The following is a 16,535-nucleotide window of genomic DNA, read 5'->3' as shown; positions in this document are numbered from 1 at the left end:
AAATGTGTTAAATAAATAAAATAAAATAAACAGCCCGAGAGCCCAGGTTGCCGGCCTCTGCCTTAGAGAGAGCCGGTCTTGTGGTAGCAAGCATGTCCCCTGGGCTAAGCAGGGCCCACCCTGGGTTGCATTGGAGCAGGAGATGATCTGCGTGAGCCCTGCAAGAAAGAGGGCCTCTCTGGGAAGAGGGGCCAGGTTCCCTCCCTGGCAGCATCTCCAAGAGAGCCTCTGGCCTGCAACCTGGGAGAAGTTGCTGCCAGTCTTGGTAGACAGTCCTGAGCGAGAGGGACGAAGGGTCTGGCTCCAGTAGAAAGCAGCTGCCTACGTTCCGGTGAATTGATGCTTTTTTGCCTACCAAGGAAGCTATCAGCACAGGCAAAAGAATTCTAGAGTGTTTCCCTTCTGCCTTCAGTCGGAGCCGATGATCTCCGGCTCCCATTGAAGCAAATTGCAATAGTTCACCATTCTTGCTGCAAGTCCTCCCTTGGAAAAACCCGGTTGTGCTCAGAAACTGGGCTAGAAATCTGAAGCCTTTGCATCCCTGCCGTTTGGACGATGCAGGGTGAAACTTCAGGATCCTAGAGTGTGGCGTTGGGGAAGGGGAGCACCCAGACCCCAAGGGCTGCGAGGGGCTTCTGAACCCCTTCTTGGCTTGCAGGCAGGAGACGGCCGCTCGTACCGGAATAAGGACCCCCAGGAGCTCAGCGACAGCCTGGCGCCGCAAGAACAGAGCCCCCGCCCGGAAGGGAAGGAGTCTGCGGAGGAGGGGGCCGAGCCCAGAGAAGACGGGGACGCGCCCCCAGGCAGAATGAGGGCAGCAGCCAGGAAGGCTGACGGGAGAGCAGGAGGTGCGTGGAGGGTCGTGCAGGGTGGCAGGGGGCCTGGTCACCCGATTGCCAGGCAGACCCCTTCTCCGTCTGCTCCCCTGGCTTTTGGCCGTTTCTTTTTGTGCCTTGATTTGGAGGGGGGGGCGGTGTTAAGGGATACAAGGACCATCCGGATTGCCCTGGGTGGGGACAATACAAAGCAAGGATCCCCGCTAGATCTGAGCAGGGTAGACATTCTAGAAAACAAAGGGTCCCCGTGCACGGAACTCGGAGACTCGGAGCCTTTGGGGGGCCGGCAGCCATCTTGCTGATGACTTGCGTTCCTGTGAGTAAACCGCTCTGAGAGCTTCTGTTGAAATGTGGCGTCTCAACGTTCATAGTCGGAGAACTCCCGCGCACCCAGAGCACGCAGTGCTGACTCAAGGAGCCACCACAGAATCCTGAGTGCGACTTGCATTTTTCCTCCTCTTAAAAAAAGGAAAAAGAAAGAACTTGGTTCTTGGCCAGAGGGAGGCCGGGGTGAAGGGTGCAGAGCGGGGAAGGGCCTCGACCCGGCTTCCACGGGGGCCCCTGCATGTCAAAAAGGTCCCCCTCCCTTTCTAAGGCATACTCTAGTCCAGGCCTGCTCAACTTAGGCCCCCCCCAGTTGTTTTTGGACTACAACTCCCACAATCCCCAGCCACAGTGGCCAATAAATAGCCAGGGATTATGGGAGTTGTAGGCCAACATCTGCAGGAGGGCCAAAGCTGAGCAGCCCTGTTCTAGTCATTGGAGGAGCTTGCTTGCTGGGGTTCCTGCACACAGGGAAGAGCGGGGTCAGCAGGAAAAGCACCGCCCCTTGGCTCTGGACTTGATTCCCGTGCCGAGCACATGTGAACCGGCCGCCGCTCTGTCGTTGCCTCCCCTTTCCCAGGTTCTCGTGTGGAAGGAAAGTCGCCCGCGAGCAAAGAAGGCCCCTTGGAGGGGGCTGCTCCTCCAGCCAGCAGGCCTGCCGAACCGTGCGCTCCGCAGGGGCCCCACTGCCCCAAGAAGACACCGGCAGGGGATGCCCCCCAGCCGCTCTCCTCCCCGCCTCCCACGGCCTCTTCCCCCGTCCAGCCGCCAAGGGCCGCCCCGCCCAGGCTGCATCAGCACAAAAGCGGCTCGTGCGCCGCAGGAGGGGATGGCGAGGCGGGACGCGGCCCGAGGAGCGCGGAGGCTCCCCCCGGCCTGGGCAGAGACGCTTTGGGGTCTGAGGCGGCTGCAGGGACGGCGTGGCGGCTGGGCTCTCCCGACGCCGGCCCTTCTCCGGCTCGGGCTCTGCCCCAAGCGCTTCCTCCGCAGGCCAGCCTCTCGGACAAACTTGCTGCTCCGCCTCGCCCGTGTCTCAGGGTGTCAAGGAGTGGAGACAGAGAGGCCGAGGGGGATGCCGGCGGCAAAGGAAGGGACCTGGGGGGCTCGCCCTCCCAAGACCGCGCGGGAAGAAACTCTGCGACTCAGGCGGAGGAGGCCTCAGGGGCTCGTAGCCCGCAAGCCCCGGCCGGCGGCGGCCGAGGGAAGGCCGCCGGCGCGAGCGAGGGTTTGCAGGAACCGCGGCGGCAAGCGGAGGGCGGCGCGCGGGAAGAGACGCTGCCCCGTGTGACGGAAGCCACCGTGTGTGCCAAGAACATCAAGGTCAGCTCCACCGGGGAGAAGGTCGTCCTGTGGACCAGGTAGGCGCCGTTGCGTGCGACCCCCGGCCGATTTCTCCCCCCCCGGGGCAGAGTAGCCACGTCTTGCTCCCCTGCTCAAGGGCCAGCGGGGCTCCTGGGATGGTCAGGGGAAGCGGTTTTGTCCTGGAGTCTCTTGGGCCCCCCCACCGGATCTGCGCCCCACTGAAGAGGGAACCAGAGGAGGGGAAAAGGGCGGGGCGAGAGGCTCCGAAGCCGTGCCGGGGAGGGAAGGCCGCCTTGGTGCCCTGTCAGACTAATTGGCATTCGGCCCTGTCCAGTGGGAGCAAATGGACGGCCTGTTTGCCCGTCTGAAAGGGATTTCCTCCTGCAAACGGGGAGAAAATGGATGCCCAGGCACTCTTCCGTCGGCCTAACGCTGCTGATCGAGCCTGGGGAGAAGTTACAGGCCTCAGTTGCCTCTTCCCACAGCGGACACCTTGCTCTTCCAGGGAGGCCGACCGGGTCATCCTGACCACCTGCCAGGAGCGAGGAGCTCAGCCGGACACGTTCAACGCCATCTCCCAGCAGCTGTACAACAAGACCGCCGAGGAGGTGAGTCCGTTGGGGAAGGTTGTCCCACTGTGGGCAGCGAAGGCCGAACCCAATCTCTGCGCTTTCTGGTGGGGGCCGGCTTGGAAACACCACCTCGCTAAGACTCGAAAGCGGATTTCTTTATTTGTATTTTTTTTAATTCTTGCATTTCTACCCCACTTCTTCTTCACGGAGCCCAGAGGGGTGTACATGGTTCAGTTTTTATCCTCACAGCAGCCCTGTGAGGTAGGTTAGGCGGAGAGTTAAGTGGGTTTCATGGCTGAATTGGGATTTGAACTCGGGACTCTCTGGTCCTAGTCCAACACTCTGACCACTTGCACCACACTGAGATTGGAGGAGCAGGGCTGGTCTCGGGCTGACGTGGAAATAACAGTCTTGACTCTTACAAGGGTTCAGTCACTCATTGCAGTTTATTGTTTGGAACAACCTGCACTTACGGACTATATATGGGAGAGGCTTTAAATTGCTTGACTTCTATTTTAAAATATACCGTCCTTCAGGGCAGTTAACAAGAAGTTAAAAACAATTCAGTAAAAACAACAGATGCAGTTAAAAATTAAAAAGAGCGAGGGACGGTTCCTTGGCCAAAAGCCTGGATGGTCACAGAATGAGATTTTGTTCTTAGTGCTTGTCCTTAGTGTGGGTTGTGAACCACACTGGACAGAGGAAAGCAGTGCAATCACCCCGTGCCAGCCACGTTTTTACCAACCGTGGTTTTGAGTATATGTGATTAGGAAATTGTGACAGGTCTTGCCAGCTGTGACCGGAGTATCTGGTGAGGTTTTTTAGTGATTTGGGGGTGGGGTGGGGTTCAGAGGTTCAAACTGCTCATTCCTCTTGCTGTCCCTTACCAATTTAAAATGCCTTTGAGTGATCTGGGGGTCCAAATTTAAAAAATCCCAGAGGTTCAATCTGCTCATTCTTCTTGGTGACTCTTGGCGATATTACAGGATTTTTTGTGATTTTTTTAAAATAGCATTTTGGGGGTATTTTTCTCTTTATTTTGGGGTCTTTTTGCAGTTGTGGTTCCCCTAACCCCCCGTTTCCCATAGACTTTAATGCAGGCCTGCTCAATTTAGGCCCCCATCTGTTTTTGGACTACAACTCCCATAATCCCCAGCCACAGTGGGCAATAGCCAGGGATTATAGGAGTTGTGGGCCAAAATCTGCAGGAGGGGCAAAGTTGAGTAGCCCTGCTTTAATGCCTCCCCAGTGGCGAGGTTTTGCCAGAACGGAACCAGAGGGATGACTGTATAGTCATCAGTCACTGAGCTGTATTTTATGGATAAACTTCCCATTTATTGGCGTTTTCCCTTTCAGCTCTGTACTTGGTGAAAACTAGCATGGATGCATGTGCCTATTTCTGTTTAGTGGTTTATCCCTGGCTGTTCATTGCAGGTTCCAAGGAGAGTTAAGGGGTAAAGACAGAACCAACTCTCCTAGCTGAATTCAGGGGTCGGGGGGGAATGTAGCATAGAAGGGAACTGGGCGGGTGGGGCAGGCGTGTTGCACATCTGTCCTCGTGGGATGGAAATCTCTAGATCCTACCCTAGGGAGGAGAGCCGGCCTGGTGGTAGCAAGCATGACTGTGCCCCTTAGCTAAGCAGGGTCCACCCTGGTTGCATATGAATGGGGGACTTGATATGTGAGCACTGAAAGAGATTCCCCTCAGGGGATGAAGCCGCTCTGGGAAGAGCATCTAGGCTCCAAGTTCCCTCCCTGGCAGCATCTCCAAGCCAGGGCTGAGAGAGACTCCTGCCTACAACCTTGGAGAAGCCGCTGCCAGTCTGTGTTGACAATCCTGAGCTAGATGGACCAGTGGTCTGACTCAGTATGTGGCAGCTTCCTATGTTCCTCTGTACCCATTCCCATGTGTTTTAGGGAACTGGAAGCCACAAGATGTACAGCCTCCGGCAGGACTCTGCGGAGCAAACGGCCTTCCTCCCTCTCCGTTCTGAAAGCAGCGGGTTCTGCTCTTCTTCTTCTTCCAGGTCGCCCACCGGTTCAGAGAGCTGATGACCTTGTTCCACACGGCCTGCGACGTTAGCTCGGAGGACGAGGAAGACGGAACAAGCACCAGCAACACCGACCAGCTGTCGGACAGAGACCCAGGCCTCTCGGAGGAAGAGCGGGAGGAACAAGGTTGTTAGGTAGGAGAAGCAGCCCTGAGGTCCTGAAGAGCTTGGCACCCCGTGCAGGGCGGCGAGGGAGGATGTTGCCAGCATCTCCTCCTCTGCTGTCACTGGCTCCAGAGTCCTCTGTTCCCCCTGCCCCCCATCACGCTGAAGCTGCCTCTGAAGGCTCCCGAAAGGGAGCAGGGGTGATCATCTGCTACATACTGGAAGGATGTGGATTGTACTGACTTCTGGATGACGTCCGATGTAAATATTTTAAGACTGGGGAAATATGTGCACTCTCTCCCGTGCCTCTTCTGGGTGGATATTTATTGTGCAGTGGTATTGGAAAACAAATAAAGCCATTCTCTTGTGCTCAAAGAGAAAGCAGCGCCTCCTTACCTGCGTACGCAGAGCCGGTGGGTGTTTCCGAGGACCCGGCCGACTTGGAAAACCACACACCCCGCCTTGAGCAGCCCAGCACACGAGGCGAGGCTTCTGTCGGTTGCATCAGCAAGTTTATTTTTTTTAATTACTTTTTTTGTTTTTAAACGAGGCCAATCGCAGTTCTGTTACAGGAAAATAATCAGTCTGTCTCGTCCTCGGATCCTTCTGCAGAAGAGCCCAGTTTGTAACAGTGGGATAGCGTCCTCAGCTCGTGCAAGGCCTCCTGGAAGTCCTCCATTTCCACCCCTGCGGAGAAGAAGCTTGCCCACCGGCGGACGTCCATGTGGTGCAGCTCTGTGTAGAAATGATCGAGGGTCTGGCGCAGGGCAGCGGAGGACTGGAGGGCGGCAAGGACGGGGATGCTTTCAACAGCTGGAGGAGGGAAAGAGAAGACGACTGGGCACAAGATTGATTTTTTCCAGGCCGCTTTTCTGTTTTCACAAAACGACGCAAAGTGGCACACCATGACCGCAGACAAACAAACAAACAAACCGCAGCTCCCCAACTATTTATGTATTGCTTTCCAAGAAAAAATTCTTAAATCTGGTTTACTGTATTAACCTGAATCCAAGACTAGTTTTCCCGCCAAGTTTTTTGATATTAGAACTCGGGTGGTCATCTTAAATTCAGAGTCCTGTTCCTTTGGAGGAAGTGCGGGTGTAAGTGTATTTAACCTCCATTTTTAGAGGGGTCTGTCTTAAATGCAGAGTCAGCTTCGATTCGGGCAACTACGATACGTAGAAAAAGGAAAGGACGGCTCCCTGTCGCAAGAGCCTTTGCTGAAAGGGCTGGGAGAATAAAAAGAACTTGAAACTGAGTGGACAATAAGGTAAGACAGTGCCTGGTATCTGGGGAAATGACCAGGTCTTTTCAAAGGGTTTTCTACAATGCGGCTGGTTTTTGTACGATTCGGCTGTCTTGGCCCTCTCCTCGTCGTATCTAGCGCTGCCCTGAGATTGCAGTGAGGGAGATTGGCCCGAGCCGAGTAGCCCCCCGTTTCCCCGACAAGGGCGGCCCAGGCTCTGGCTACTTACTCGCTGGGGCGCTTGGAGGCTTGTCTAGGAGGTGCCCTTGCTTGTTCAGCTGAGGCGAGAAGAACCGGGGATAAGGAGCCAGCAGTTTGCAAGGCCCCCGGAGCAGGTACGAAGTGCTGCGGAGTGAAAACAGAACACGCGTCAGCTCTGGCCGCTGCCTCCCCCCGCCGCTTCGCCCCGCTACCCACTTCCTCGCTCAGTTCCACCCACCTGAAGGTTTGGGAGGACACCGTGTACAGGTAGCGGGCCAGCACTTCCTGCCCCGTCTCACACATGTGGAGGATCGACTTGGGTTCGCTGCCTGGGGGCGGATTGCTGGAAGAGACAGAGGGGCAGGCTCGAGGGCAAGTCCCGACGGTTGCCACGTCCTCAGAGGTCAGCCCTGAGCCTTATCCAAGGAGCTGCTAAGGGCCACGGCTCCTGTGTGTATTGCTACGCTGCTTTTCAACCAAAGGTCCGCCAAGCGGTTTGCGCAGAAAAATAGAAATCAAATGGCTCTCTGTCCCCAAAGCACTCGCAATCGTAAGCAATGTTAGGGAGATGGCAGTAGCAGCCACTGTAGGGGTGCTGTGCTGGGGCTGGAGAGGGCCAGTCGCTCTCTTCCTGCTCCATACAAGAGAATCGCCACTGGGAAAAGGTGCTGCTTTGCTCAGTGAGCAGCGGGAATGAGTTCAACAAAGGTTTTGGCTGGCTGTAGTTATCCGCATGGCACTAAATCCAGCCCCAAATTTGGGTCACCGGGGGGCGGGGGGTGGGGAAGAGCAAGAATGTAGCCTCAGTTCCCTCCTGGAGTGATGAAAACCTGGCCCCTAGTCCCTGGAGGACAAGCCCGAGTCCGTCAGGCCCTGCTGCGATACAGGCGCACACACTTCTTACCTGACCTGGAGGTCTTTGCTGACCCCTCTGAGCACCACCGACTGAGCAAAACAGCGGCTCTCTCTTTGCCCGCCACATCCAGACAGGGGGCTCCAGGGCACGGCGGACTGGTGGCTGCACAGAGCATCAGGAAGGGACTGTCCCTCGGCCATCGGAAAGGGCACAGCGGCCACCGTAGCGGCTACCTGAAGCAGGGGAGAGGATGCAGAGGCCCCCTCTGGATACAGGACAAGAAGGGAGAGGGGCCTCCCCCAGGCACGCCAGGCTCATGGCTGCCAAACCCGAAACCAGCCATCCACACGGGGAGAAAATTGTATTTTTTTACCAAACGACGTTGCTTTGACCGCTCTTCCATGGAACAGACGGGGGAACTAACTTGAAAATAAGCCCATAAAATTCCTTCCCAGTTGCCAAAACGCGGTGGAGTCAGAGCTGCACTCTCTCTTCCCCGTAACAGGGATTCCACGCTGGTGCGGACTACGACGCCCATCAGCCCCTGCTGCTGCAGCCTTTGGATTCCCAACATCATCTGGGAATCGCGGCTCGAGGGGCCACCGGCGGGATACCCTGATCAGGAGGACTGTCAACCTTCCTCTCTTTCACTAGGGTACCTTTCGCCCTGAGAAGTTCACGCCGTCCGCGAGCTGCACCATGGAGAGCGGCGAGGTCTGGAGCCGGTACGGGGCAGTGACCGTGTCCAGCACGGGGGCGAGGATGGCGCTCGTGTGGTACTCCAGGGAGGCCTGCAGAGGGGGGAGAAAGCCGCGGCCTGCTTGTCGGACGGGGTGTTGCTTCCCAAAGAGCAACGGGGATCCTTCCCGTTCTGTGCGCCCAAAGGCCCTCCTCCCTCTGGGCATACTCACATCGTAGCGGAGGTGCGGGAAGGCCACGGGGCCCGCCGGCCGGAGGCCCAGGCTCCCGTTCAGCGACAAGGGGCAGAAGAGCGAGCTGTGGCTGGAAAGGTGCACCACGCCCAGGACGGTGTTCAGGAGCCGGTAGAGATTCCTCTGGGGATCCTGTGAAGCGGGAGGACGCCGCCGGTCAGAAGCCACGGGGCTGATGGGTGTCTCAAGGGCTGGGTGGGGGTCACCTTTGCTGGCCCCTCACTTTTTGCATTTGGGGGGAGTCTGAACGGCGGGGCGGCTGCGAGAGGGGAAGCGGCAAGGAGCAGGCAGCCAAATGGTACCACAGAACCCCGTGAGCCGTGTAGGTGACTGGAGATCTGGCTCGAAAGCAGCCATCTCGGGGGAAGGATTAAGGCAGCTCTGGGTCATCCGAGACACTGCCTGGGCTAGTGGAAAGGGTTAGAGAGACGGCAGAGAATCCCGGGGGAGAGAGCAGAGTTGGTCAAAAGGGGGCCTGTGCGTTCGATATAAATCAATGCTGGCATGAATTCTCTCCCTCCGTGAGCTCAGTTGGCAGTGTGCGTGAGGCTCCCGATGGCTCTCTTCGGGCTCATTCCAGCTGTAGCCCACCCTTCCTCTGTGGGGCTGCCCCATAGGGGTCCCCTCACAAGAACCCTGTGCATTCGGCTCGTGGAAAGAGGCTCATCCGAGGCGAAGGGGCGACCTGGCCTGGCCTGGTATGTCATCCTTCCTACAACACCGGCCGCCTGCGCCATCTCGCTGTCCCCGCGAGGAAGAGACGGGAGCGGAGGGGCCCAGTTCAGACTTACCGCCCTGCTAAGAACCGGAGTCAGGCCCCAGCTCAGGATGCCCTTCCCAGCGTACTCGTCATGGAGCAGCTCGGTGACCTTTGCCCCGACGCCCGAAAATCCATTGTGCAGGTCACAGAGCACCTGGAAACCCTGGGCCAAGGGAGAGAAAACAGGCAGGGTGTGACAAACGCCGATCTCCCATCATCTGGACGCGAGAGCATCACCACACAACGTGGAGCCTCAGACGGGAGCAGTCTCTAGAAACAGAATAAAGCGGGGTGATTTTTCTTTTCTTTTTTTTAACTATTCTTTTTACAGGCCTCTCTGATTTGGTTTGTAACTCAGGGGGTGAAGGGGGATTTTCTCTGGTGCAAACTCCTCCCCAGACATTCTGCAGCTACGTGTGGGCTTGTACGTGGAATATATTTGCACGTATCCCACTGCAAAATAAAGAGTTTTCCCTGGAATTCCACCCCAAGATCAGGAAGGTTCAAGCTCTGTTGAACCTACCAATAATCTTGAATCGTTTCTTGGCCTCACGTGAGCTTGCTCTGAGACAAAGGCTTTAATCTACGACATCCTCAAAGCGGTTTACATGGATATAAACAAACAAACAAACAAAATAAAATGGCTCCCTCTTCCAGAACATGCAGGATTTTAAAAAGAAACGTAAGATGGACACCAGCCACAGCCACTGGAGGGATGCTGTGCTGGGGATGGATACGGCTGGTTGCTCTCCTCCTGCTCGATAGAAGAAAACGGCCAGTTTGAAAAGGTGCCTCTTTAGCAAGGGTCTTCAGCCCCAGGAATGGGGAGGAGGAGCTGCAGACCCACCCTCTCACTGGGTGTCAGGAGGACTCATCTACCTGAGACTCTCATAGGAAGCTGCCATATCCTGAGTCAGACCCTTGGTCCATCTCACTCAGGATTGTCTTCACAGACTGGCAGCGGCTTCTCCAAGGTTGCAGGCAGGAATCTCTCTCCGCCCTATCTTGGAGATGCTGCCGGGGAGGGAACTTGGGACCTTCTGCTCTTCCCAGAGCGGCCCCATCCTCTGAGGTGGGAATCTCTTCCAGTGCTCACACTTCTAGTCTCCCTTTCATATGCAACCAGAGCAGACCCTGATTAGTTAAGGAGACAAGTCGTGCCTGCTACCACCAGCCCAGCTCTTCTCCCCAGCTGCGTCCAGTTGAGGGATCCTTGCCGATCCGCCACCAGTCTTCCAGAGATCTAGCAGCAGAGTGAGATCTACCTGGGGCCCCCTCCTCCCATTAGGGTCTGCTTTACAACACAACCTGCCCAGAACCCACCCGGTATGGCCCCCCTTTCCCCCAGGCCCTGGCTTGGCAGGACAGGTGACGGCAGCCAGGCCCACCTGCAGGTAGTCGCACTCTTCCACGTAGAAGTGCAGCCGGTCCTCGAGCTCCTCCAGGTAGGAGTCGTCCTGCAAGAGCTTCTCCCCTTGGCCAAAGGCCTCCAGCCGGCCGGATTCCCTAGGAGAGAGAGGCGGGGTCGTGCCAAAGGTGTCTCCAGGGCTATGAGGGAAAGGCCAGTGGATTGTCTAAATGGGGCTCAGGGCTTAAAAGGGTCTCCCACCCCTCTCCCCAGCTTTCCAGAGCAAACAGAGACACCAGCCTTACCCTTCGTGATTGTACTGGTGGATGGTCAAGACGCTACGAGGGTGCAAGTGTGTCCGGAGGTAGTCGGACCAAGCGTCCATCGTGGCTTCCAGGCGGGGGGTCTTCTGAGCGCCGCCGTCCGGCCTCTCGGGAGCTGGAGGCCTGTCTGAAAATAGCACAGCCATAAGCCAGATGCACAGGAACAGGTCCTTAAACATCCCTATTCTAGCCTCCCCATTCTAACCCCCCCCCCAGGAAGCCCCCTGGGCCCAAGCAGACACACTTCTTTACCACCAGGGCGGGTCCGGGAAGTGTTGGCAGTGGAAGGTCTGTTGCCCTGAAAGAGAAGGAGAGAGAGAGGTTGAGCCAGGGCCGCAGTGTTCCCTGTAAGAGGGATTCCCACAGGGTGGTGTTGACTACAACTTCCAGCATCCACGGCTGCAGTGGCCTTTGGCATCCCTGTTACAGGGAAGGCTGTAAGAGATTCCCCTCAGGGGATGATGGAGCCGCTCTGGGAAGAGCAGAAGGTTCCAAGTTCCCTCCCTGGCAGCATCTCCAAGATCGGGCTGAGAGAGATTCCTGCCTGTAACCTTGGAGAAGCCGCTGCCAGTCTGTGAAGACAATACTGAGCTAGATAGACCAAGGGTCTGACTCAGTATATGGCAGCTCCCTATGTTCCTAAGGCTGACTGTCCTGTTGAATGAACAACAAAGAAGCCCAAAGTGGGCCGCCTGGGCATCCAAACAGAGCCAGAAGATGAAGGCAGCAACAAGGGAGGGAGCAAATGGGTCCCACCCTTCACAACTTGGGTACCGGGGTGGAAAGCGAGCCAGGCCCAGCTGGGGCTCTTACCTCTGGCCTGTCGAGGCCCTGCAGGAAGGGGTTGGCAGGGGACGGTTGCTCTTCGTGCGTTGTCAGGCTCCCCTTCCTGGAAAGCGGAAGCGTTTTAGCACTTGGCCATATGCACATAGACCGCTCAGGCGCCCTCTCTGCTCTGCTCACTCCGCCCAGTCGGGATGTGCACGGAACCGGTTCGGAAGCTCTTTATGGGCCTCCGAACCAGTTCGAATGACCGACGGTTCTGCTGGTTCGAAGGCGGTGGGGGAGGTTGTTTTTAAGGTTGGGGGAGGGTGTACTTATCCCTCCCTCCGCTTTCCCCCTGCTGGCCCTGGGTTTTTTGAAAGTTCATTGTAATTAATCGTTAACAACTTCTCATGACTATATCAGCCCTTCGCTTATAAATGCCTGCATGATCCAATCTAGGTGTGTGACGTAAGAATCGTATCATCAGCGGAAAGTAGGAAGGGCCATCTTATTTCCCAAGAGTTTACTCAGAGAAAATGACCCCCCGCATTCAGAAATTGTACCATTTGCAAATACATTCTTAAAAAGTGGGGTAAGAACACAGCCTTGTCTGATGCTTTCACTGCAATGTGGTCAGACAGCAACTCCCCGAAATGTTGTCAGGCAGAAGCCCAACAGGTGAAAATCTCACCAGAATTGGCATACAGAAGCTTTACCAAAGCCCAGCGAGAAGAGAGAGTGAGTGAGTCTGTCTCTCTCTCAGCCCTCCCTTTAGATGTGAGATAATAGCAGTGTCAGCCATGATCACAGGATGGCACTTTTTTCTCACAGCTGGGTGAATTGGCAAGGGAAGGAAAATGTCTGCGAGTGGGGGCTTCTTGTGAGGAGGTATCCGGGGAAAGAGACTTGCTGGTATTCAGAGCCGCTCCAGGAAAACACTCCATCAATTTACCAAATGGAAGTTTACGGGAAGCAAATCTGTCACAAGAAATGCTGTGAATGGCCAATGTGGATTTACACAGAAACAAGTTACACTGAGCCAAGTGGGGCTTGCTTCTGAGGAGACCTGCCAGTGATCCCAAACCTTTTTCAGACTCGGGACCCACCTTCCAGCCCAGCCTGCTCATCTCCTGTTTATTCCCTTGCTAATGAGGAAGGCCTGCTTGGGGCCCCTCAATCAGCCTCAGCCTAAGCTTGGATTCAGTTCTTCTTGTCTTAGCCTTCAGGAAGGTGAGTCCCTTGCCCCACCAGGGAGGGGGGAAGGAGTAAAATGAAAATCATCATAATCCTAGAACAATGGTTGCAAACTGCCTGTCCAGTTTAAGAAGTATTTTTCCTGGGGTTTCTAGTGGGTGAAGGAAGAGAGACTTTGGTATTAATGCTTTGCTTGTAAAGTGGCTTTTGTATTTATTGTGGTTCAGCGGTTGTGGGGGAGAGACTGACTCCTGGATTAATGCTGCTGGTAGAAAAACTGCTTTCAGATACTAGCTGTGCTTTTTCTGGGGTGTGTGTAGGAATTGATTCTGCTGTTTTAAAACTGGCTGCAAAAGTAGGAGGTGGGGAATTCTGCATTCTGGATTAATTCTGCTGTTTTAGAGTGAGTGGTGATGTGCTTCCTTGTTTCCCATTCTGTCTGCAGAAAGAGGGTTAGGGACACTTCTTTTCTTTCCAAATTGCAATTAGTACCGCTGATGGTATTTTATGCTCAGTCATATCTCTGCTGGATAGCTCTCCCCACATCCCTTAAGAATGCCAGATATGTGCTCCTAGGATGTCGAAAGCAGTGATATAAGAGAGAAGCTCACCATGCCACCGAGGGGTTGGTTCTCTGATCCGGGTACAGGTCTCCCTCCTTTTTCAAAGAGCCCAGGCTTCCTGCAGAAAAGCAAAACAGAACCATCAGGAGGGCAGCCCCAGGGCGTATGTCTGGGTGTGCGGCCCGTCTCGGTGGTCCTGCAAGCTTGCCTTTGAGGTCCATGAGGATGAGCCGTGGTGTGTAGGTCTCTTGTCCCTGGAGCGTTCTCCCTGCTCGGAAGAGGACGTCATGCCGAATCTCCTCCTCTGATTTCTCAGCCACAGGGTCAAAGCAGAAGGACGCTTCCTGGGAAGGAGCGGGGCGGGGTGGAGGAGAGGAGAATGGGTAGTTCCTGGCAACTGGAGCTCCGACAACAGTATTTATTTATTTATTGTTGGTTTGATTTCTATACCGCCCTTCCAAAACTGGCTGCCAGTTTTGAGTTACCAGTTTTCAGGGACTATACCTACTGATTTGGCCTTCCTGCCTCTGTTTGGTATAATGTCTTTTGCAGACTTGCTTTTTTGAAGCAGGGAGGCAGAATTAAAGGATGTTATTATTATTAATGTATTATTAATTATTCTATTTCTATACCGCCCTTCCAAAAATGGCTCAGGGTGGTTTTGACAGAGACCATGCCTTGATCACAACCCACCAGGTGCCACCCGCCCCTCCCACGTCCCTCTCTGGATTCCACCCACGGGCTGTTGAAAACCCACCCAAATTATGAAGTAAGGTGGATGATCATTATTATATAATTACATTCATGTGTAGCGTCACATAGCATCCTAGCAGTTCTTGGCCATTTTTCTTTGGATTCAGGAGCCAGACATTGATTGTGTGACAAAATTACTGGACCTAGTGATGGGGATGTGGGGAAAGTAAATGGGCTTCTCTTGATTCCCTTTGCAAGTTACATACTTAGAACAGAAAGATGCGATTAAGTAACTCTGCCTCTCTGAATATCTTAGTCTAGGGCAGGCGCTACTTTTAGATTTCTCAGTGCCATGGCACCCTGGCAGATGGGATTTGTCAAGCCCTGTGTTATAGTAATATAATTATATAGAGAACCAGCATCGCGTAGTGATTAGAGTGTTGGACAAGGATTGGGAAAACCCAAGTTTGAATCTCCATTCAGCCATGAAATTCACTGGGTGACTCTGGGCTAGACCTGTATCTCTCAGCCTAACCTACCTCGAAGGGTTGTTGTGAGGGTTGTTGTGCTCCTTCGGAGGAAAAACGGGATACAAATATAATAAATAAATAGGGTGCCTATACTAGTGTACTATATCGTAGTATCAGATAATTACATGCTCTATGTGTACAGTCTTGTATTAACATAATCAAGTATACAATGCCATCAGAGCTTGGGTCCCTAGAGGGTGTTGGATAACCCTGCCCCAAGGTGATTCCAGTTGGGGATGATGGGAGTTGTAGTCCATCACCCCCTGGGTCCCAAGATCGCCAGCCACTGCATTATGTTATTAAGAGTTAAGATATAAAGCGGGTCCTCAGACCTGGCTCCCTCTATGGTATTGCATTACAACTCCCCTTAGCCCCAGCCACAGTGGTTGAGCTGAGGGGTGATAGGAGTTGTAGTCCACCCCTGACGTAAGAAATAGAATGCGCGGTGTTTGACATTGCTGCTGTTCGCCCCGCCCCTTTGCAAGCCACGCCCCCTCCTGCGAACAAGCCCCTTCCCGTCCAATCACCCGCTTACCTGGAGGCCCCACCAGTGGGCGCCCACGCTTCCCGCATAGTGGCCCAATTGGAGCGTCACCACTTCGCGGATCCCCGCCATCCCCGAGCGAGAAGCACGTTAGGCGGCCGTTGAAGGGGGACCGGGGGAGGGGAGAAGAGAGAGTGCGCACGCGCGGAACGGAGCCTGGAGAAGGAATAGAACAGTGACAGGCAGCGACGGGTGTGTGAGGAAGGAATGCACAGCGCGCGTCCCTATTGGCTCGGGGGCGACCAATCGCAGGCAGCACAGGGTCGAGTGGCGCCTCGTCTTCTTGCGAGCGCGCGTCTCCCCTCACCTCTCTCCTCCCTCATTGGCTGGATTAGCAATAGTGGGCGGAGCTACGTTAAGAGACTAGCGACGCCTCTCTGGGCCACTTCCGGTTCCCTCGTTGGTTTCCTGGCTGCCATGTTTTTGCTGTGCTCCGGAACGAAAATGAGAGGTCAGCACAAAATTCCATGGGGCAGGATGTGTGGCTGTGGGGAAGGAGCCTCCTCTCCCGCCCCCCAGACACCGCACAAGGGAGGACCTACTGCCCTTTTAAGCCCCAGTCGTCTTTTATATAAGGGGAAAAAATATGGTTCTCAAACATATTTAATGTCCAGTCCATTTTACGCCCATTGTAGGCAGGAAGTGGAGGGTGGGCCTCTGGTGTACAACAGCCCTGCAGAGTGGTGTCCTCTGAACCGTGCAGTGTGCTTTGAACTTCCTGACAGAAACCCCGCTGAAAATACTTATTACTGCAGCAGAAAGTGCCATCCCCTTTCCAAATGCCCACCAAACGACACTCCCATATTTCTGTGCTCGAAATAAGTATCAACTTAACTAGGAAATAAGCCCTAGCTTTCAGGCTAAATAATAATGGCCAAAGCTCGCTCTGCATCTTTACTGGAAGTTATTCCAGCCTTTGAATTAGCTGGTACAGTGGCGAGATAAACATGATGACGACACTCAAAGCAAGTCTCCATTGTAAACCTTTTTGTTGCGTATAAACAAATCCAACAAACTTCTATTAAAATAAATGTTTTGATCTCATGATGTTATTATCATTGTGTGATATTGAACAGTATTTGAACCAGCATTCTTGTGTAGCAAAAGCTGAAACTCTTCCAGCCAGCTCAAGCTGATGAAAAGCACAGGGGTCCTTCTGTATGCAATAAAAAGGTCTACAAAAGGAGAGTTATTCCAGCCTTTTAGATATTTTTGCGGGGTTATTCTCTGTGCCTTACACAGCTGTGGGAGGCAAGGAAAAACACTAGCTCCTCCAGATAACCCCCATTACACAGGCACTCCAGGTTCTCTTCTTTGTGGCCCTGTTAATACATTAACATAATGTTTAAGAAGATTTTTGTGTATGTTTTGACTTAGGAACATAGGAAGC

At 54.3% G+C, this 16,535-nt stretch overlaps 2 protein-coding genes across 8 annotated transcripts in view; one reads left to right on the top strand and one right to left on the bottom strand.

Annotated features, from left to right (window-relative positions):
- Positions 1-5,571, top strand: part of GON4L (gon-4 like) — a 31,705-nt gene extending 26,134 nt beyond the window's left edge. For both annotated transcript variants that reach the window (XM_053277244.1, XM_053277245.1), the window contains 4 exons: positions 659-848; positions 1,741-2,518; positions 2,968-3,070; positions 5,062-5,571. In XM_053277244.1, coding sequence (XP_053133219.1) covers positions 659-848; positions 1,741-2,518; positions 2,968-3,070; positions 5,062-5,220 — 1,230 coding nt within the window. In that variant the 3' untranslated portion in view covers positions 5,221-5,571. The remainder of the gene's footprint in view (positions 1-658; positions 849-1,740; positions 2,519-2,967; positions 3,071-5,061) is intronic.
- A 118-nt stretch (positions 5,572-5,689) lies between these two features.
- Positions 5,690-15,433, bottom strand: MSTO1 (misato mitochondrial distribution and morphology regulator 1). Of its 6 annotated transcripts, none has more exons than XM_053277248.1 (15): positions 15,137-15,252; positions 14,179-14,274; positions 13,587-13,722; positions 13,427-13,496; positions 11,670-11,745; positions 11,109-11,154; positions 10,839-10,983; positions 10,574-10,733; positions 9,217-9,348; positions 8,405-8,557; positions 8,153-8,284; positions 7,542-7,726; positions 6,876-6,980; positions 6,666-6,781; positions 5,690-6,003 (listed from the first exon to the last, which is right to left on the bottom strand). In XM_053277248.1, exons 2-15 carry the CDS (start codon positions 14,182-14,184, stop codon positions 5,771-5,773), a joined length of 1,695 nt encoding a protein of 564 aa, XP_053133223.1. In that variant the 5' UTR covers positions 14,185-14,274; positions 15,137-15,252; the 3' UTR covers positions 5,690-5,770. The 6 variants fall into 6 exon arrangements, with proteins under 6 accessions (XP_053133223.1, XP_053133226.1, XP_053133221.1 ...); XM_053277251.1 differs by lacking the exons at positions 14,179-14,274; positions 15,137-15,252 and adding exons at positions 14,611-14,642; positions 14,934-15,112; XM_053277246.1 differs by lacking the exon at positions 14,179-14,274 and having other exon boundaries at positions 15,137-15,433.
- Positions 15,434-16,535: the final 1,102 nt, after the last annotated feature.

The sequence above is a fragment of the Hemicordylus capensis genome, chromosome 14 (genome assembly GCF_027244095.1).
Source record: "Hemicordylus capensis ecotype Gifberg chromosome 14, rHemCap1.1.pri, whole genome shotgun sequence".
NCBI lineage: Eukaryota > Metazoa > Chordata > Lepidosauria > Squamata > Cordylidae > Hemicordylus > Hemicordylus capensis.
Note: the sequence above shows the minus strand (reverse complement) of the source record. Positions and strands in the feature narration are given on the sequence as shown.

What these genes read in the sequence shown, in the direction of transcription:
- MSTO1 (XM_053277246.1), bottom strand. Translation starts at nt 15,217, where the DNA reads ATGGCGGGGATCCGCGAAGTGGTGACGCTCCAATTGGGCCACTATGCG. An exon ending in CTCCGGTTCTTAGCAGGGCG is followed by an intron (nt 8,558 to 9,216) that starts GTAAGTCTGAAC and finishes CCCGCTTCACAG; the next exon opens with GATCCCCAGAGGAATCTCTA. An exon ending in GCCTCCAAGCGCCCCAGCGA is followed by an intron (nt 6,004 to 6,665) that starts GTAAGTAGCCAG and finishes TCCCTCCTCCAG; the next exon opens with CTGTTGAAAGCATCCCCGTC.